This window comes from Pagrus major, chromosome 8 (genome assembly GCF_040436345.1).
Source record: "Pagrus major chromosome 8, Pma_NU_1.0".
NCBI lineage: Eukaryota > Metazoa > Chordata > Actinopteri > Spariformes > Sparidae > Pagrus > Pagrus major.
The window spans coordinates 1,429,390-1,450,800 of record NC_133222.1 but is presented as its reverse complement, the minus strand read 5'-3'; the positions used below and the strand labels follow the sequence as shown (position 1 = coordinate 1,450,800).

General features: G+C 44.1%; 1 protein-coding gene across 1 annotated transcript; it reads left to right on the top strand.

Annotated features, from left to right (window-relative positions):
* Positions 1 to 15,679: 15,679 nt before the first annotated feature.
* rxfp3.3b (relaxin family peptide receptor 3.3b) lies at positions 15,680 to 17,607 on the top strand. The gene has a single exon (XM_073472204.1). The coding sequence runs from the start codon at positions 15,801 to 15,803 to the stop codon at positions 16,998 to 17,000; it is 1,200 nt and encodes a 399-aa protein (XP_073328305.1). The 5' UTR covers positions 15,680 to 15,800; the 3' UTR covers positions 17,001 to 17,607.
* Positions 17,608 to 21,411: the final 3,804 nt, after the last annotated feature.

Here is a 21,411-nt window from a genome sequence, read left to right as displayed (position 1 = left end):
ATTTTGCCAAGCTTGGCTATCTAGACCAAGCTAGCTAGCAGGCTCGCCAGGACTTGGTCAAATGTTCTATTTAAGCTGCAGTCCAGGACAAAACCAAAAATATATGAAGGTTCTGAGTCATCCAGGTCGTGGTAATTAAGTCCAAAAGGCTTCTTCAGTTCTAACTAACTGGAGGGGAGTCGCAGGCTTTTAAACCCTGTGTGGGAGTGTCCTTACAGAGTCGTTAAGGACACGTGTGAACTAATATATAGCACAACCTTAAATTAAGATGAAGTATAGCTGGAGCAACAATGGCTGGCCAGGAAACAGCTGAGTTAGTTCAGCAAACATACATCGCTGAGACTGCTGGCTAGCTTCAAGTCCACTTTAGCGTCGTTGTCGCTGGTCAAAACAAAAATGTCTATTCGGGGTGTAACAAGTTCAGTACAACTGGAAAAGAGCAACAGAAAAACGGTCGTGTCTTTTCATTTGCTTTCAGCAGACAGTGTCAGTGCAGCTTGTTCCAGCCTGTTGTGCTTATTTATTCAGGGCTGATGAAAACTAAATGTAAACGTGATGTAAATACGGATAACTTCAGTATTCAGAGGCCTGTTGATACAGAGGGGAGAAGTTGTCGGACATCCGCATTGTTTTTTTGTCTCGCTCCGGTGATTAACACATCTGGGTGAGTCCATCTAACTGAACTGAACTGAAAGTACTCCATGCTGTAAAATGTCCCCTGTGACTTTTTACACTTCTGTACATGAAAGAATTATTCTGACCGATGTAAGAGCAGGATGTCACTGTTACATTACTGACACAGCAAATGTTTTTTATTCTGGATTCATCTGATTATTATCGTCTCCATGGATCCATTGATTGAGAAATGTGGTGACAATAATCCAGAGCCCAAAGTGACAACTTCACAATGTTTGTTGAGTCCAAACCTCGACATTATTACAAACAAAAACATCTGTGAAGCTGCAACCATATAAGGTGTCTGATTACTGGCATGTAGGGTCGTTCATGAGGCACCGCAACACACCAAAAAAGGGCATGCTAATTATGTAGCACCAGACGATGCTCAGCACATCAACACAACTCCAACACCAAGCAACTGAAGCAACGGTGCACGCCCACAAAGCTGGTGACCATAGCATCTCATGCTAACAATACAAACAATATGCCATATAACAGCTGAGACTCTACAGATTAAAGTCCAAACAGTTGTATTTCGATGGGATGAATAACTTTAGTGAAATGTAAGAACATTACTGGCTGTAACGTGAGAACTCTGAAGTGGCACATTTGGAGATGTGCTGTGGTTTCCGAGAGGTTTTGGGCTGCGGCTGCTTCACTCCAAGAAGACAGTCCTGTTAAAACAATCAAATTAAATATTTAATCGCGCCGTGTTCCAACTTCATTGGACTCGGACCCTCTGAGATCTGGACCGATGCTCAGAAATCTCACAAGTGTTTTCTAAGAATTTAGGTTTAGTTTGAGGCCACTTCTTAAAGTTCGGCGCTCCACTTTGCTAACTTTATCTTCTGTGAAGGCACGTATGAATTATTCACAAAATACTTGCTTTATTCCCTCACTGTTATGTTTGTTTTATTCCACTTGGATTCAGATTTTTAGAGAATATGAACTGATGTGAATTGTAGAAGATACATGTTGTGTGAATTGATTTTTCCCACCTTCATACCTTTTAATATCAACAGTGATACATTTTATTGTTGGAGCTTCGTTGGAAATTCGAGTGTGATCGATAACGGCATTTTTTGTATCTGTTGTTGTTGTTAAATCGATTTCCTGCACTTTTGCTTCTGTGTTTTCGGTTTTGAAAGAGACCTTTTAAACTCTTGAGAAGCAGAGTACTCTTCAGTGTTTTAAACAATGCCCGGCTCCACAGACCTGCAGCTCCTGGTTGTGGATGCTAATATATAATTAACAGGGTTTCACAAACAGTTAATTACTGATTCTCTCTTCCAGTGTTGTTACAGTCGGGGCAGGAAACAGTTAACCTGCAGCTTCACGTTGTCATTCAGCTTTGCCTCCATCGACGGACACGATCCTAACAACACGGTGAATGTGGTTATTGAAAGGTGTAAATCGCAGCTTCTGATGCGGCTTTGTGCCCTGAAAGAAGCTGCTCGGGGATTTCAGTGAATCTCTCTGTAACATGTCCTCCACTGGGCCTCTATTAACAAAACGTCTAATATTAAATTGCTGAGAGTTGAAGGAGGAATGATAATAGGTCTGGAGCTACAATCTGAGAGTTTATTGAACACTGTGGAGGCTTCGTTGTAGCTCAGATTTCCTCATTTGAATAAAATAAAATGAAAAGCAGCTCTTTTAAACACCAAACGGGAACATCTGTGTGGGTTAGACATGAACTACCTTCAGCTCGCAGGTTAAGAAAGGACCCACAGCAAACAAAAGATGGTGAACAGGGAAAAACATCACATTTAAGACGAACATTTCAGGTCTGACTCTTCTTTGTCTGGAAATCTGAATTAAAAAGTAAACAAGAACATGAGCTGCGTGATTCTTTTCATATACTTTTTGTTGCGTTCTGGTGAGGACTGAAATGCAACTGAAATTAAATCCACACCGACAGACGAATGAACTCGAGAGAAGCTTCTTATTTTGGATGTGAGCGATCAGTTGTCCCTCAGATTCTTTTTAAATGTCATCTTGCTTCCTGAATAAAACATAAATCTTGATATCCCCAACATTTTATGTCTTGATAAGCAGATTAAAAGCCTTTTCTCACAGCAGAAGTTTTGACTTGGATGCAGATATTGATGATGTGATCAGTAAAAGCTGCGTGAGACGAGTCAAAATGTCTTCTGGGGGTAAAAGCCGGCTCAACTTTAATTTCACTCCACGTTTAAACCTCCCCGACGATTAAAGGAACCGCTGGGTGTCGTATCGAACAAACAGCAGCCAACAGTCTCAACACGTTTCCTTATTAACCACAGTGTCAGTCTGGACGTGCTGTGGCAGGAAGCTTCGGTCAGCGTCTCTTCATCTCCCAACTTCTGCTTCACACACAACATGTCACTGAAACACACGTCGTCTTTAGTTCTTCTGTTTCTTTCAGTCTGGGAGACAATTTAGCTCTTTACTATTTTCTTTTTTTAACCACTCCTGGGGCAGAAATAATAAGGTTTTGATGATGGCAGCAGAGGAAAGATCGTGTTCTTCATGCTCCAGGAACAAAACCTCCCTCCACTTCAGCCAATCAGAGCCGAACTCCCGTCAGATGTGACCCATCGGATAATGAGTGGCCTTTAATTGTGAAGCAGCAGGGAGAGACTTCTTATCAGTAATGAGTGAAAGTGATTGTTGCATATTAATTGCGCTGAAAGTCTTTGAGCGTATTCTTGACAGTGATTGGTTCAGAGGCCTCGGGGAGCCATATTGTTTCTCAGCAGCCTCAGCGACGTGATGAACGGGTTTTATATAGAGTCGGTGAGACGAGGGAGGCTCAGAACGTCTTCCCACTGCAGCTCACACTGATCAGGCATCTGAAACAAAGATGAATATCAGCACATTAAATATGGTGTTGAATCATTTCACTAACAGACCATCAAACTCCATTTTATCTGGTTTTAATTCGCTTCACACAGTCGTCCTCTGTCCGTGGTGGAAAAATAGAAGAGAACAAATAATAGATGATTCACACGAAGTTGTCTTTGTGTTATTTATCTCATTTAACTCATCCAACAAGCAAAACCCTGGCAGAGCCCGACAAAGACTCACAGACAGTCACAGCTCACTCTGTGAGAGATACACTGAGAAAAGGGAGATTTTCCCAAAACAGTATCCAGCTGGCCGGACGGCCTTGGACGTACCCACAACACCCGACATGCGTCCGGGGAGCTCAGACACTTTCACAGAAATCAGCGAGGTCACTGTGCAAAAGCAAGTCAAACAGTTCATAGTGAAATAAAACAGTGCAAGGTGACAACATGTGGCTGAACCGTCTGTATTCTCTATATTCATGTATATTATTATTCTGTAATCACGAGGGAAGAGCAGGACCCTCTGCTGGCTGTTTAACGCTGTAAAAACAGGACTGCTGGGTCGTCTTTACTTCCTGTTTAAAGCTTTCGGGGTTTCTGATGAATGTTTTATTTGTGTGGATTTTATATATATCGCTGCTGTGAGGTTAAATTCTTCTTCATATCTGCGTTGATTACATTCAGTTTTGCTGCAGCGACGACCAAATGTTCCTGCTGGAAACAAAAGATCCATCTTGTTTTCTTCTCACTTCTCACAGGAACAACTTCACACATCTGTCCTCCTCCACCTGTCCACCACACACCCTCTGACTTCCCCACCGGTCCCCATCGCCCAGCTCCCACATCCACCTGCTCGCTCGTTCACACTCACAAATCGTCCCCATCTGCCAGCACACCTGCCTCACTCGCTCTGTGCCTTTAACAAACACGACCACAGTGTTCGGCCTGCACTACAAAGCAGGACTTCACCACGATGCTTCAGCTCTGAAGCTGAGGAGAAGTGTTTCAGGACTCGAGACTCAAGTTCTCGTCTCGGACTCGACCACGTTTTTAACTGTCTTGTCTCTGTCTCAGACAAAGAGGACTCTGGATTCACAACTGCAGGGATATCACTGTGTTATATGAGTCTGATACCTTCTGTGCAATAAACTTTATTGTCTGAACGACATCAGTGCACTGAAACTGGAAATGTAAGAACTGTAACTCACTCCGAGCATCTTTTTCTGCATCATGTCCTGTAAAACCGAAACATTTCATATCGGCCAACATCGGAAAACATCAACACAAATAGCGATACATCTGTGACAGGTCCGATATCAGCAGATAATATCGACCATCAAATATATCAGCTGGGCTCTGATCTATCTGAAGTTTCATTCGTCTTCTGGGGGCGTTTTCATGAGAATGTGGATCAGTTTTAGGAGTGCCCATGGTCTGCAGTGTGGGACTCCCTCAAAGTCCTGGACTTGTCTCGGTCTTGACTGTTCTGGTCTTGGTCATGACTTGCCAGGGTCCGTGTGACGTACATTTTGTGTACATGAAGGTCATGTGAGGACATCTGCGTACCATCAGTCTGTTGTCCACACGGTCTTCTGTAATTCACAGTTGGACACAAACAGCAGTCTCGTCTCCTCCTTCTCCTTCACCTGAGTTCCTGCTTTGGCAGCTGTAATAATTACTCCGGCCACCAGAGGTCAAACTGGGTCATCATGAGCGGCTCTCACAGTCCAGTGTGTTTAGTCTGGATTGTGTGTTTCACATTTAACGCTCTGCTGCCTGTAATGTGAACGTGCTCGTGGCTACATGTGGTAAACCCGGGTTGACTTCTTCAGTTGATTAAGACCTTCATGCGAGTGTAAGGGTTAGTGACGCAGGACAACAGAAAGCTCCCCTGGGCGTGTTCAGCCTGCGGTGCAGTGCAGGCCTTTCTACTTGTTTTCCTTTTCCTGATTGTTTAGCCTGATACGCCGGTTGTTAACGACCTGCCATGACCCTCTGGAGTCGAGCCGCCCGACTGTTAATCTGAACGTTGATTTAGTGAAGTTCTTCCTCAACTTGTTCTGCTCATCGTGTGACCTTAGTTTGTAACTTCAGTCACATGATCAGAGGTCGCTGTACGTGGGGAGAAGATGGAAACATCCATCCTGCAGATGTCCTGTTTCTTGGTCGAGGTCCGGTGACACTGTGGATGAATTACACACTGATCTCACTTTGTTAAACTCAAATCTCACAGTGGAATCTGGTCTGCGGCGATGGAGGGCGAGGGGTTAGGTGACCGCCATCCTCAATCTTCATTTATGAGAAACAATTTGGAAATGAGTGTGAGTCATTGCTGTTATCACAGCCTCTCTGTGTCTGCAGTTTGTTATTTAGTAGAATCATTTGGGTCCTTGTTCTCCTCCTGAGGGTCTCTGTATCTCAGGAGTCTTATTAAATGCATTCATCTTATGACATAACTGGCTGCTCGCACTCATATCTGATCCCTCTGGGCTTTTCTTTTTACAGAAACATATTTTGCTTGATATTTATTTCTTCCAGCTCATCGACCTCCGGAGCCCAAAGACACTACGGACATCGCTGCCGCTTCAGCTGCGACGCGTCTGATAACGTCATTAAATTAGAGTAATAGGAAAGCAAGAACTTGGAGCTGCTCCAGAGGAGAAGTGTCAATTAAATGGACAAAAAACAGTATGAACCCTGATTATGCTTCATTCACACTTTCAGATGCAGAAAATGTCCCTGAAAAATGTCCCCTGAGCCCCGGCTGAGAGCTCACCACTTATCAGCCCACACAGAAAAACCCAGAAATGTAGACGGCATAATAATCAGAGTGCAGAGAGGATTGTTGTGCATGGATACACAAACTAAGTGCTGCGCAGAGAAATCCACAAGTTTACTCGAGGTAACGATGCGTTTCAAGACGAAGACGAGACTGAACTGATGAATCACGTGTGCCCGAACAGCCGGATTACTTTACTGTATATTAGCCGTGAGCTTCACTAAGAGTGGATTTAGTTTTTCAACCCAAAAGTTAAAAAATGTGTGACTAATATTTGTTATCAGTTTTGTTTGACATTTGTTTATTGTCATATTTTGGCCTCAAAGCACCAAATCAGTGCAGAAAAACTGTATTCAGTTCTGATATATAACGAACAGGCTGAACAGGGTTTTACTTAAAATGTATAAGTCAGGTGGGAACAATAAAAATAGATGTTAGAAAAGATATATTGTGCAGACGTGAGTAAAAGGGAATATTCTCGCTGAGGAGAATTTGTTGGAGCCTTTTTTCTTTTGAAGTCGTGGACATGTCGCATCTTCCTCGTCTAAGAGCTCGGCTGCGTGCGGCAGGTCATCTCTGTTGTTGCAGGTTAAGTGTCCTGAGCAGCAAAACAGCCTTCGGACTGTGCGGAGGGAAGCACTTAGCGCTGCAGCCACTTGAGTCTGAGCATGAAGGCCACTGTGGTTCACAGCAGCAGCCACTAATGTGTTTTCTCCCGGCGTCACGGACTGCTGGAGCGTTTTATCGTCCCAGAGGAATCAGAGGCAGCTTCTCTCAGCACCGCTGCACAATAACGCCGAGAGATTCATTTATGATTTGAAATAAAGAGGGTTCAAGCCAGTTGACCTGCGAACACGTCAGAGATCTTGTTCCCTCTGGAAGACTTCTGGTTCTCATGTTTATAAGACTGGTTCTGTAGTAGACATCAAGATAAGCAGACGGGACCGTCTCCCTCAACAGAACCAAACAGTTCTGACAGAAACACAACAGTACCAACAACACATCTATCTCCTGACGTATGTTATTAATCATATATCATATATCATATAACTCATTTCATACAGAGAGGAGTGAAACTTGAATTCTTCTTACAGACAGATTAAAACAAACATCCCTCTGGGTCAGTTTACACTCCCCACAAAAAAACCTACTTTGAATTCTTGCACAAAACAGCATTTTATCATTTGAAGAATGTCTTCAAAATGAGGCCATGTCTCTCTTTTAACTAGCAGGCTACAGCACTGTGACTCCCTCCTCTGTGGTCTGCCAAAGAAAACATTACATCAGCAATTAATTCAGTTTTCTGCTGCACAAGTCGGGACTAAGACCAAAAGAAAAGAGTTCAGTCGGGAAGAGAAAATGTTGGCAGTTCGATCACACGTGCACGTGTCATAGGCCATGTGCCATACTGACATACCTGCTCACATCCCCCACATCACCTGACTCTCATCTCGGGAGGTGGAGGTGACGGTGGTGGAGTTACAGGCGGGAAAGCAGCCGAGCCTCCGGCCGCGGCCTCATCATGTGTGAGTGTGACAGCGTGTGACCTGAAGGAGACCTCAGGACGTCTCCAGCTGCGTTTGTGGTGAACAAAACATGATGTGTTCGTAACGCTCAGCGAGCGGTTTTTGTGCCGAATCCGACCAGAGCAGAAGCAGTTTTGTCAGGAGATAAATGTGGATAATGAACCTGCAGCTTCGCTCTTTTAGTGACCCTTGATCCAATCTCTTCTTTATTCTCGTACGTCATGTGAGCGTCTGCTGCTTTATTGTTTTACCACTTTATTACCTTCTAAAAGTCATTTTATAGACTTCTCAGAAGAGACGTTTTCCCCCGAGTGAACTCAGAGTTGACCCAGAAAGAAAGAGGACAAACTCATTTAATGAGCTCACTGAAGGCAGCAGTGGAGTAAACAGACTCTAATCCCAGTACCACCAGTGTCCTGCTAATCGAAGTCATGGTTTGAGTCCCACCGACCAGCAGGATGCAGTGAGAATGACGTGATCCCTCACTGGCCTCCCGCTCTGACGCACAAACTCACAAAATGTCCAGAAAGGAAACATTTTGCTGCTGTCCACACGTCTTCACTGCTGAGCCCGGGTGTGATCCAGACATTTCATTAGCTAATAATAGCTCCATGCTAACTGAGCTACTTGCTGCAGTAACAGCAGCTACAGCCAAAGAAAACTACCGCGGTGCTGAGCAGCAGTTAATGGCATTTCGTACAAATTTCACCTTTTATTGTTCAAAATAAAAAAGGTCTCGGCACTAAAAGTTTCCTCTGTTTAGCTGTTTCACCCTCCACCAGGTAAAGCTCCCGGGGGGGGGAGGCAGGACCTGTGGATGATGGTTCACCGCTGCAGAGCAGGACGCTGACTCGCCTGCTATCTGTGATGTCTCTCTGGCTCAATATCTATCATTTGTAGGATCCATCTGGGTCCAAATTGTAGACAGAGGAAAGTAAAAAAAGTTTTGAGATCTGGACAGTTCACTCCTGAAGCGAAGACAGAGGGTGACAGAGGACGACCCCCGCTGGGAAGTCATTTCCACAGACCAAACTGCAACTGAGAGCTCCAGACGCCGACTGAGATGTAGTTACGTCCCAGAGGCAGCGAGGAAAACAAAACCCGTCAGACAGAAAAACTCTTCAGCCGTTAATTGACGTCAAAGCGAATCAGTGGAGAAAAATAAACTGCTGTCAGAAGCAACAAGCAGACAAGTCACCACTGAGCTGCCATCAGGGTAGAGTTAAAGTTCAGCTGAAGAGTCTCTTTAAAACTCTGAAACCACCATGAGGTTCATTATTATTATTATTATATTATTATTATTATTATTATTATTATTATTATTACTACAGGCTGTTGCACCTTCAAACATACATCTAATCAGCCCCGGTCGTTAACTCTCGGCCTTTCAGACCCTGATGAAGTTAATGCACTAAATATTTTACACCTCATCAACACTCTCCACTGATATGTGGCCTCGTCTGACGATCAGTTGCAAGATGGCTCAGAAACATTTCCCTCAGGAAAAGGTGCCTGTTTTCCTCTGTGATAACGTCCCTCAGTGTTCGATCAGGTTGTTCTGATAATGACTCAACTTTTATTTTTGTGTGAGTTGATTCTTTGGCAGCAGCAAAGCGAAGCAAACTTCTCAAAGCGTTCATTGTTGTTGTGTTGTGGACCCGAACAGCAGAACACGGATAGAGTTGATGGTTAAGGTTTGATTTTATTGTCGAACGGTTCTGAAGTAGAGAGCTTGTTGCTGAGCAGGCAGGATGCAGGAGGCTGATGATGACAAGTGGATCTGAGACACAGGAGAGCGAGTGATCCGGAGCACAGGCCGGTCCGAACGTTACCACATAGGTGAGGCGATGACTGGAGTGAGGAGCCGGGAGGTGAACTGTTGAGTCTTGATTGGCGGATGAGCTGCAGGTGTGCTGGACACACAAACACTGAGGGAGGAGACACATGAAGACAGAGAGCCAATCAGGAACAAGAGGGAGGGGAAACACAAGGAGGAGTCTCATCCTGACAGTTTTCCCTTTGGAGCGACGAGAAGTGAGAATGATGAGAAGTTAGAAGTGCAGACTATAAAGTCGACACCGTGTCGACCACGAGACAATATGAGTGATGCTCGTAATGTTAAACAGTCTGTTCTGTATTTTATATAAATGTTGCATGTATAAATGAAGCTGGGTGAGCTTTTTCTCTACAGGATCAAAGAATCGACTGACAGATGATGCAAATGTCCCGTGAAGAGCTTTTTATGTCGGCTTCACTCCTGTGAATCCCCTGTGGGCTCCTGCAAGGACCTGACATCAGCTCTTTCTTGGTTTCTAACAAAATAAGTCGTGTTTTTTCAACATTCTGGCTTTTTTTTTTTTAAGTTTTGCCATTTCTTTTCTTGAAGTTATCAAAACAAATCCAGCAATTCACAGAATCAGATCCACTTTTCCTGATAAGCCTGCAGCTTCCTGCAATCAAACTGTGTTTGTGAAACAAGATTTCAGTTTGTTATCAAGTTTTCTTGTTACAGTCGTTGGCCTCCACATATTGTTGGTGACTGAAACGTTTCACAAGCCTGAAATTAGAGCTTGTTCTCACACGGTGAAAGAGGAAACCTGGGAGTGTTGATTGAACTGCACTTTGTGAACATGTTCGCTCACACGGCGCACTGAGAGGAGAAGCCTCACGTACAAACTAGTTGTAATAAAGCTATCGATTATTTATATACATATATATATATATATACTATTTTATAGAAATGAATCAGATCAGGTCAAAGATCTTCAGAGATTGAAAAATTAATCGACCTGTTGGATTTTAAATCAATCATTATATGACTGGTGTTTAATGCCTGATTAAGGTAATGAGGTAATTAATTAAGTTGATGGTCACTTGTTGTTAGAATCTATTACAGATTTCTAATTTGAAGGTTTATGAACTTTCTACTTTGTTTTATTCTTATTAAAGCTTCAACTTCTTCTAAAAAACTACACAGATGGATTTATTGGTCAGAATAGTTGATTGTGAGTCTCTGTCCAGCTCCTCGGTACTGACGGACTGTAACTTACATTTTGATTATTCTTTTTGTTTCACGCTGTCTTTTAAAAGCTCCCAAGATTGATGGATTTATTTAAGTCGCTGGAGAAACTCTGCTGCTTCTCTCAAAGCTATGAAAACTGAATATCTTTAGGTTTTAGACTGCTGGTGCAACACAACGAGACACGCCTCACACCTCTCTGTCATTTTATAGACTAAATATTCAGTGTATGATCCAATAAATACGTCGTCCTCTGAGCTCTGTGTTTACCTGATGTTATGAATATGTCATTACTTTTATCAGACTGCAGCCTGTGTTGTCGGATCTCTAATGTATTATTTGGTAATAAGTGTAAAATAGTGCACTCTGACATAAAGTGCGACCTGGTGTTTCACAACACTTTTCCTCCCTGGATCTTCTCTGACGTCTGAGATATGTTGTTTATGTGTCTGGAGGTCGACTCTGGAGGTGAAGCATCCACACGAGAGAGGAATCATGACCGTCCACAACAAACTTCAAGCAGTCAGTCAGTCGTTTTTAAGACATCTGGATGGAGACCAAAGTGTCAGATGGCTGCTTCAAGTCAGGAAACTACACGAGTTTGACTCTTGGTAACAGAAATATTCCTGCAAATTAAAATATCCCAGTATGTATAGTATATATACACACAACAGTAAGACATGGATCACTGAACTCTTCCACCGATGAGTAATCTGTGCAGTCGGGTTGCGTTCACTCTGGACAGCTAGTTTTATGTTTTAAACCATGAAACATTAAGAAACTAAGAAACGTAACGATGCATCATTAACACTGAACCTTCTTGGGGCTGATTTAATGAGAGCTCTGCAGGCAGACGGCCGAGGATCATCCGACAAAGGATTCATCTGATGATCTGCATAAAAACTTCATGGACACACATTCCTGATCTGAGGCCAAGCTGATTCGTGGGTAAAATTTTCATATGCAAAGTGAATGAATTTCCTAAATGAAATGTTCTTTTCTGCCGTGTGAGTCACAGGGTGCTCTGGGTGCTCGTTTTTATAACAACTGACGTGTCAGAGCTGTCCATCAACATGTCTGCTTCTAATTCTGAACACCAGCTGAGGTCTAATGAGCAGCAGGATATAATATTTGCAGTTTACATTTCTGCAAACCACAGATCCATCCAGGGTTGACATTTGCACCAAACGTGACATATCACGTTCACATTAAAGGCTCATTAGCTGACTTCACCACCATCCCGTCCACCCCCTGATGGGAGAGTTATTACAGCCAACAAAGCTGCCACTGGATAAGTCTCCATCTGTGACTTCCATGATGTTTTCTAACCCTGACCAGAGCACAATCACAGCGCGGTGACAAGCAAGCAATAGAAAATTCAACTTAAACAGACGTAAAGCTGCAACAGAAAGAACCGTTAAGCTGCAACTTATCTGTGGTTTTGGAGAAACGCACTGAGCTAACTTTCACTCAGGCGATTAGGTTGCTAATGAGCTAATGCAGCAGTCGCTACAATATGTTAAAATCATTCATCATGGCAGCATCAGCGGAGGAGAAAGTGTAAAAACTTCAAAACAAAAAGATGCAATCAATGTTTTTATATGAACAGTGGATCCAAGCTCAGCACATTGTTTTGGTTTTCCCAATTTTGACAGGTGGACGCAGGCGTTGATGCAGGTGAACGATGTGAACCTGTTGTAAAACATCAGTGCACAGAGGAAACATGCAGACCAGAGCGAAGACGTGACAAATGCAGGCAGATGGAAAAAACTTAAGGGGCGGCGATAAACTGAAATATGAGACACTTGAATGCAGTTTGATGGAGGCTGTTTAAGTTCAGCTTTATGAATGAAGCAGTTAAAGGAAGAAAAGATCATTTTCAAAAACAATAATTGTTAAAAAAGGATAAAGATGGCGTCCTCTGTTCAGTGGCTGTGTGCTAAAAATAAAGCAGAGAAACAAAGTGGCGTCCAGATGCCTTTTGGAGGTTCAAGCTGTGTTCATGCGACCGACATTTTGAATCCAAGTTCAGAAACATTTGCTTGTGGAGTTTGTGCCGCTGTGTGCTGTGTTGAACCCACGGGCCACTTCTCCCTGCAGACACCCGGAGCTGTGGAGGAGGATCAGTGAAGCCATGTTGGCTCCACCAGCTGGATCACAGAGGAGCATGATGGGAAAAATGCAGCCGCGGGCCATCTGGCTGCTGGACTGTCGTCTCTGTGTGGATTCATTAACTGAGTGAACCTGCGTCAGGTACGTAATCCACTTACTCACTTCCTGAGGTAATACTGTTATTGCTCTATATTGATCAGGGAATACATTCTGAGAAAAGAGCTATATTAAGCTCATATTCATTTTTTAAACTGATTTCATAACGACTCGGATCAGTTTTCATTCTTTGCTGATAGAAAAGGTAAAATTTTGGATTTTTATCTGCTAGATTTTGCCTTTAATTTGCTTTAATTTGATCTGATGTAAAGAATCTGTTTATAATTCTGTACAGAGAGACAAAAATAAAAAGTGTATTTACACGTTGGTGCAGTCCCACTGTGTCCTCTGTGTGGAAATATTTTCACATTCTTTGCAAAGTTATAAATAAATGTATTGGTTCTGAATCACTGGACGATGTCCAACTTTTGCCCATATCTGAGATTAAACGCTGCAGCAGCTTCGTGTCGCTGCAAGACAGAACGACGGATCCTCGTCCAACACAAAACCCTGAAGATGGAACAAAAGAGCATTTCAACGTTATAATCGCTGAAAAGAAAGTGACCCTGACATCCATAACAGTCCTCGCCTACAGAGACACTTCGTACGTTCATGAAGTGAAGAACATTTCACCATGAAGAGGTCAAATAAGAGAGTCACAGGACATTACAGTGGATTTCGTCACATTGCATCCGTTGCTGCAGACAGGTTGAGAAGCCAGAGTGAAGATAAATCCACTTTTTAATCCCACAATTAAAAATAAAAATCTCTCCTTGACTCCGGGTGTTTATTCCTCCAGAAGCTCTAGGCTCTGCTCACGGCTGTCTGCCTGTTTATGCCAACAGGGCGTCGTTAATCCCAAACACCGTCCTCTGTCCCTCCACTCCGGTCTGTTAGTCCAATTAACACACAGAAAGACAGATTATGTTCAATGTTTGCATTAAAAACAGCACAAACACGCCGAGAGGTGAAGATCAGTGATGAGTTATCTGAGGTGGAGCAGCAGACAGCTCACAGCTACCTGTCACTCAGAGGCCACACTCATAATTATGCATAACTTTGAGCCTGAATATAATTTAAAGCAGCGAGTTACATAAAAGTTGAAGGGACAAATTATCTGCAGAAACCAGCTGTAAACATGTTGATGTCTGCTGGAGAGTTAGACATTTAAAGAGGTCATATTAAGATCATTTTCAGGTTCATACTTTTATTTAGGGGTCCTGGTAGAACAGCTTTACATACTTTAATTAAAAAAAAAACACATTATGTTTCTCATATGGTGCATCGCTGCAGCGTCCCTTTCACACGGTGTCTTGAACGCTCCGTTTTAGCTACAGAGTGAGACATCTCGCCTCTGTTCAGTCTCTGGTGTGAGTTGCACATGCTCATTACTTAACGGGCAGGATGCAGCCAATCACACGGGCTCTTATAGAGATTCACTTCCTTTTAGAGCCTCGAGTGGCCGTCAGAGGAAGTGTTTCACCCAGCAGCAGGATTTATGTGACCAATGGAGAACAGCCACCTGAAGACCGACTGGTGTCCACTGACCATCTGCACTGTGCCGACCTCTGAACAGACAAACCCACTGTGCACACATACAGAACAAATATCTTTAAACACATTCATTTATTTACAGAAACGTGGCAGTGTTGATGAGCTGTGCCTACAAAAATCACATTTCTCTGTTTGTTCCTGTTGTTTTATGTCAACCCTCTGACTCACAGCCAGTAAAGCTCCTTTAAATGTAATGTAATTAAAAACAAACTGTTCCAGATGTGTGGTTCATAATAACTGAATAAACAACAATCTCCCAGAAACCTGCAGGTCCGCTCCAACTCACCTCTTTTAAATCAAGACCTTTCTGTTTGCTGCAGACTTTCACTGAAGCAACTTTAAGGTTTTGAACTGAACTGTGACTTTTATTTTCTAGTTCTTACTTAACTTTTTTAATGTTTTGTTTCTTGATGTCTTCCTACTTATTTTTAATGTATTTTAAATGCAGTTTTTAATGTATTTTTATGTATTGTTATGCATTGTTATGCCCCTGTAAAGCACTTTGCGTCGCCTTGTGTCTGAACTGTGCTGTACAAACAAACGTGCCTTATTGAAGAGGATGTTTCTGTCACAGCGGCGACAACAACCAATCAAAAGAGGAAATAAAACCAAACTACTGAGATGGTCAGACCTCCAATAACTCAGACAATATTCGATTTATATCATAAAAACAGATTTTATAAAAGTTACTTTACTTGAGTGTCTCTAAGGTCTCAGGTGAGAAACCACCTGTGACACACAAACACTGATTTCAGAACATGTCGACTGGTTCATTCAATAACTGCTCTGTGTTCTGGGTTCATTCATGCTGCCTGTGAAGTCATGTTGAACATAATACTGCAGGTTGAGTTTGTTAGAATATTCAGACTGTGTGTGACCAACAGGTTTATTCTGCTGTGTGACAGGACACCAGGGGCAGGTGGAGGTGCAGGAGGGTGGAGGGGGGGCATGGATCGCTGGAGCCGGCCCTGCCTTCTCGTCCTCTGCTGTAGTTGCGTCTTGAAACGACACGCCTGTCCCCCATCGGGCACGCGCCTCCTCGGGCACCAGCAGAGTATAAAGTGAGCTGCGCGCGCACGGGGCTCGGCAGTGAACCGGTGACCGGCGGCGGTGAGAGCAGCTGCACAGACCTGACGGCGCGTTAACATGAGCTGCGGCAGCTCTGCGCACCTGGAAGCTTCTTTTCTCCGGGAGCGCAGGAGGTGATGCGCTCTGCGGGACTCGGTTCGGGTCTGTTACCGGAGAGGATGGAGCTTTCGAACCACAACAACACGTCCTCCTGGAACCGGTCCGCTGGACAGGACCGGTTCAGCAGCCTGGATGACATCGACGTGCCGGCGGACGGCTCCCCGACCCTGCGCATCCTCATCTCCATCGTGTACTCGGTGGTGTGCGCCGCCGGGCTGGTCGGGAACCTGCTGGTGTTCTTCCTGATGAAAGTGCGCCGGGGCAGGAAGAAACGCTCCAGCATCAACCTGTTCATCCTCAACCTGGCCGTGACGGACTTCCAGTTCGTGCTGACCCTGCCGTTCTGGGCGGTGGACACGGCTCTGGACTTCAGCTGGCCGTTTGGAAACGCCATGTGTAAGATCATCCTCTCCGTGACGGTGATGAACATGTACGCCAGCGTGTTTTTCCTCACCGCCATGAGCGTCACCAGGTACTGGTCGGTGGCCTCGGCGCTGAAGGACCGGACCCGGCGGCGCGTGTGCCCGGTGCGCTGGGTGATCGCCGGGCTATGGGTCTCCGCCACGGTGGCCTCTCTGCCTACCGCGATCTTCTCCACGGTGAAGAGCGTGGCCGGGGAGAGGCTGTGCCTGCTGGGGTTCCCGGACGGCCAGTCGTGGCTGGCGCTGTACCACCTCCAGAAGATCCTGGTGGCCTTCGTGTTCCCCATGCTGATTGTCACCGTGTGCTACCTGATGCTGCTGCGCTTCGTCCGCCTGCGCAGCATGAACAACAACCAGGTGAAGCGGAGGTCCAGGGTGACGCGCTCTGTCACCATCGTCGTCCTCTCCTTCTTCATCTGCTGGATGCCCAACCACGCCATCACCCTCTGGGGCGTGCTGGTGAAATTCAACCTGGTCAACTGGGACAGGACGTACTACATGGTGCACACGTACGTCCACCCGGTGACCGTGTGCCTGGCGCACACCAACAGCTGCCTGAACCCGGTGCTGTACTGCCTCATGCGCCGGGAGTTCCGGAAAAAGATGAAGGATCTGTTCTGGAGGATTTCCTCGCCCACCGGGACGAACACGTGCCCCCTGCGGCCGTTCTCCGGGACAGTGAGAGCGGAGCCGGACGACTCGCACATCGCCATCCCGCTGAACAACGTGGAGACGGAGAACTGCAGACTGTCTGTTTTAACGGACCAGTGCGACACGGACGCGCTGCAGAGGTGAAGCAGAAGAGAGAATTCTGCATCTAACAGAAAATGTTCCGCCTCAGCCTGCCTCACTGTAAAGCTGTTCTGTAGTGCTGCTGGAGTTTCACCTCTCGTCACTGAGCTCATCGTGTTGGAGAGTCATATTCACAGGACAGCTACAGATGGTGTATTAGATGTTTCTGACTTGGCATCAAATGGATTTTTATACATTTCATCACAGTTTAAACGTGTGAAACATAAAAGGAGAAAAAATAACAAGCGCGCGTAAATTGCGCACCTGGAGGCGCGGTGCGTAAAACCATCCGTCTGCGCTTCTGCTTCGCCTGACCGGGATCTCACGTCACTGCGCTGCTGATTGTGCTTGGAAAGTTTATTTTTCTTTACTATAAATGGAGTTCAGGCTCATTGTGCCATCCGACGCTGCTTCGCTCTCTGTGCCGGCTGAAGGGTTCAGCTGCTGCTTCAGACTCATTCTGTTGAGTGTTGTGGACGTTTGCTGTGGCTGATGTGTAAAATGTACAAGCTTGAGTCAGTGAATGTATAAAAAAAAAAAAAAAAGTACCTGCCAGTGCAACCTTAAAAACAATGTTTGGAGAATAAAATCATTAATTTGCGTTGTTATTGATTCACGTGTCGGTGCTGGTTCAGATCCGGGCCTGACGCCTTTACAGGCCACTCTGTACTCTGTGGATCAGATTTACAGGCAGGAATGTAGGAAATGAAGTGAAGTGTTTACATGCCAGCGGCCTGTGTCTGACTCCCTCGGCTGTGGAGATAATCCTAACAGAGGAGTTTTATTTGAGAAGATAAATATTAAATGTTTAAGAGGCAGGTTTCTGTTGGCAGCGGGGCGCCGAGAGGAGACGTGTCTGGGTGCGTAAAGGTTCCTCTGCTGCTTCAAACAAAGCTGTTTATTATTAGACTTTAAAGGGGACATTTTGTTTAAGATGTTGACTTTATCATCTGTGTATTTCCGGAACATTCGCTCCATTCTGATTGGCTCTGTCTAAATCTGTCCAGTCCAACCAGTTTGCAGCATTTTAAGTGAAAGTCATCCAATCAGCAGACAGGGTTCAAAATGAGAGGAGCTGCTACTGTCAACCAATCAGGGCCCAGCAACATAAATATGATTGTTTTAACCAAGTTACAATAATTAGAAAACAAAGTAAATGTCTCAGATCATTAGCTCTGAACTTTCCAGCTGTTTATTTTCTTAATTCATCGTTTGGTTCATAAGATAATAAAAGTAGTAAAGCGAGAAAAGAGAAAAGCTTTTTTCTTCAGTCCAGAAATCGAAGATGTCACATCAGATAAAGTAAAGCAGTAAATCCTCCGATGAGCTGGAATTAGTGAATGTTTGGTATTTTTGCTTGAAAGTGTTTTAATATGTAATCGATTACCAAATAATCTGAACGACGAATCATTTGAGCTCTAAAACAAACACATGACAAGTCACACGTTCTGTTAGATTTGTGTTGTTTTCTTCAGATTCACTGTCAGAAGATCTTAATTTTAATTAAATGTATTTTCATCTATTTAATACAAAACGCTGCCGTTGTTCTCAGTCTCACTTCATTTTTGGGGTCAAAGGTGACAAAGTTACCTGGACCTTGAGTCGTCATGATTTCACTTTGTAAACTGAGACAAAACAAAGTTTGTACAAAAAAAAAGCACAATTTCGATGTGACCAAGAAATGTTTGCAGGAACCAGCCGCAGACTCGTTCTCTGCAGATCTGTAGAGGAGAAGAGGGTAAAATACCTCAAATCAAGAGCAAATATCTTATTAAATTCTACTGGTGTGATTTTTAAAATGCACTCTGGTCCATGTCTGTCCGGCCACAGCAGCTTTTTAATCTGCTGCTGTGAACCGTCAGGGCTCAGAGTGATGAGCAGGGCCGGTGTTCATGCCAGAAATCAGATGACTTTAGGTAACAGTGTTCATGTCATGAGCTTTAATTAATCCAAAGAAAGAAAAACGTTATTTTTACAGGATGAGTTCACCCACAAATGTAAATTCAGTCGTTACCTCCTCCCCCCGTGCTGATGGAACCAGCAGCCTCGGCTGGTTAACATGCTATCTTCAGTAAATATCTTTGAAAATACACCAAAACTGTTATTTCTCTGCATTCTGTTGATAATTTTAGTTCATCTTTGGTTGTTTTCAACTAAAAATCTTACATATTGCACCTTGAAGGAACAGTTCAGCCAAATATGAGAACGTGATCTCGTCCCTCCTGCTGATGTAAAGTCAGGTGAAGTCTCGCAGTTCTGGAGCTTCACAGTAAAACAGAGTTGCAGCGTTCTGCTAAACAACTGAAGCAGCTGGAGATGATTTGAATCAGAAAAACAACTAAAAAGAAAACATAAAGACTCTGTACAGCTCGCCCGGTGTGATTCAATTCCAATTTGATTTGTAAAGATGTTGTTGACACCCTTTAAGTCAAAATCTTCACTGTAGCTGCTGCTGAGCTTAAAGCGCGTAGCCCATCTGAAGAGGGTGCACGACCTCAACAGTGTTCATTTTTATTTTCAAATCAGTTTGGGATCTCGGAGTTTCTGGAGAGTTGGATAACAGTAACATTTTTGAATGAACTGCTCCTTTAACTGAAACAGTTTTGTACATTTACACAAACAGCATGAAAATACTGACATTGCTTTTAGTTTCTGGGGGTGTAACACTGACGTTAAACTAATTTAGATTATTAGTTTTTCTTAATATGAGAGTCGTGATTTTGCTTTAATGGAAAAAAAAAATTGCTCAAAGAAATAAGCTCAAGTTCCCCATGAAATCAAGCTTAATGGTGGAAACGTGTGTAATAACAGGCTGCAGGAGTCGTTCTCTCCAGATCTGTTTATGGAAATGAAGATATGACTGTTTGACTCAAGGCTGAAACCTACGAGTGGATTTCTGATTCTATAATTTAAACTTAATCAGATCAAAGAACTGAGGAAAGTATTTAGATTAAAGCTAAAAAAAATAAATAATCCAGAGCGAACATGAATAATGTTTAAGTGTGAAGCGCTGATGAAATGCAACAGAGTGACAGCAGGACAGAACACAGAGCGGCACGTTATGTAAAGAGTCCGGCCTATAAACACTGAGGTGGACTTTGTTCCTCCCTTACGAGCCTGCAGAGGCTGCAAACGGCCCAGAAACAAGGAAACCAGCGGTCTGTGAAAATACAGCCATTAACAGTCTGAGCAGATGAACACACACACACACACACACACACACACACACACACACACAGTAGTGGGTTTAACTCCCTGGCAGCCTGTGAGGGTCAGAAGCTTTACTTCTGAAGGTGACAGGACAGACGGGTGGAGTTACAGCCTGTGTCCATTTACTTCTGTCATGTTTGCATTTACTGCCAGTACTCCAAGACAGATGTAAATGGACACGTTCCCATTTGTTTTTTTGACATTTTAAATCCCAGGTGTTCGACCCCTGAAGGCTGAAATGTTCATTACACCTTCACAAAGACGGCGAACAGAGCGAACACCTTCCCGGCAGTGTTGTGAGTCTGTCCAGCAGGGCAGCTGAAAACGTTGAGTTTGCCTCCAGAGGAACTAAAGCACACACAGTTTCCCGACAACGACCAACTCTGACTGTTAAATATTCGTTTGTATCGTAACACAACAAGCGCACCTCGCCCGTTCACCCTGCTGCCGCCTGACAAGAGGTACAGAAGTATCCGCTGTCGTACCACCAGACTACAGAGCAGCTGTGAGACTCAAAGTGTCAAAGTTCGGTAATTTGTCGACTCCTCCGTCCACCTTGACCTTCTCCCTCTGTGGACTGTGTTGGTCTGTATCGTCACTGTTTCCCCTCCCTCACAGTGAGTAGACGAGTCTCCGTGTTCACCTTGATGATGTTTAATGTCCCCGACAACCTCTGCAGTCTCATTTAGACTCCTGTTAGCGACCGCTAACCGTTTTTAACACATGAAGAGCTTCATAATTCCCATGTGGAGTCTTTACTGACGTGTTTTATGGTGCAGAACAAAACCTGAACATCTCTTCAGTTCTGTAGTTAACACAAGCTTATTCATATATTATACAATTAAAACCCATTCAAACATAAAACCCACTGACTTCAAGACGACAGAACCTGAAGTGCAGAGAAGCCGACTTCATTTCTGCAGCACTGTTTTCTTTTTGATTGCATTCCTGAAAACCTCAGCTGTTTTTATAGTGCCAATTATCAAATGTTAGCATGCTAACGTGCTTAATTAAGACGGTGAGCATTGTAAACATTATACCTGCTGAACATCAGCATGTGAGCGTGTTGCCCTGCAGCAGCACACACAGCTGCTGCGTGGCCTCAGACTTCAGATCCAGCAGGGTGTGAGCTCAGCTGGTTTATCAGTTTGGCCATTGATCTTAGTGTTTCGTGTCTTCAGCTCTTCCTGTCCTCGTCAGACGG

Coding starts and splice junctions, on each gene's coding strand:
- rxfp3.3b (XM_073472204.1), top strand. CDS start 15,801: ATGCGCTCTGCGGGACTCGGTTCGGGTCTGTTACCGGAGAGGATGGAG.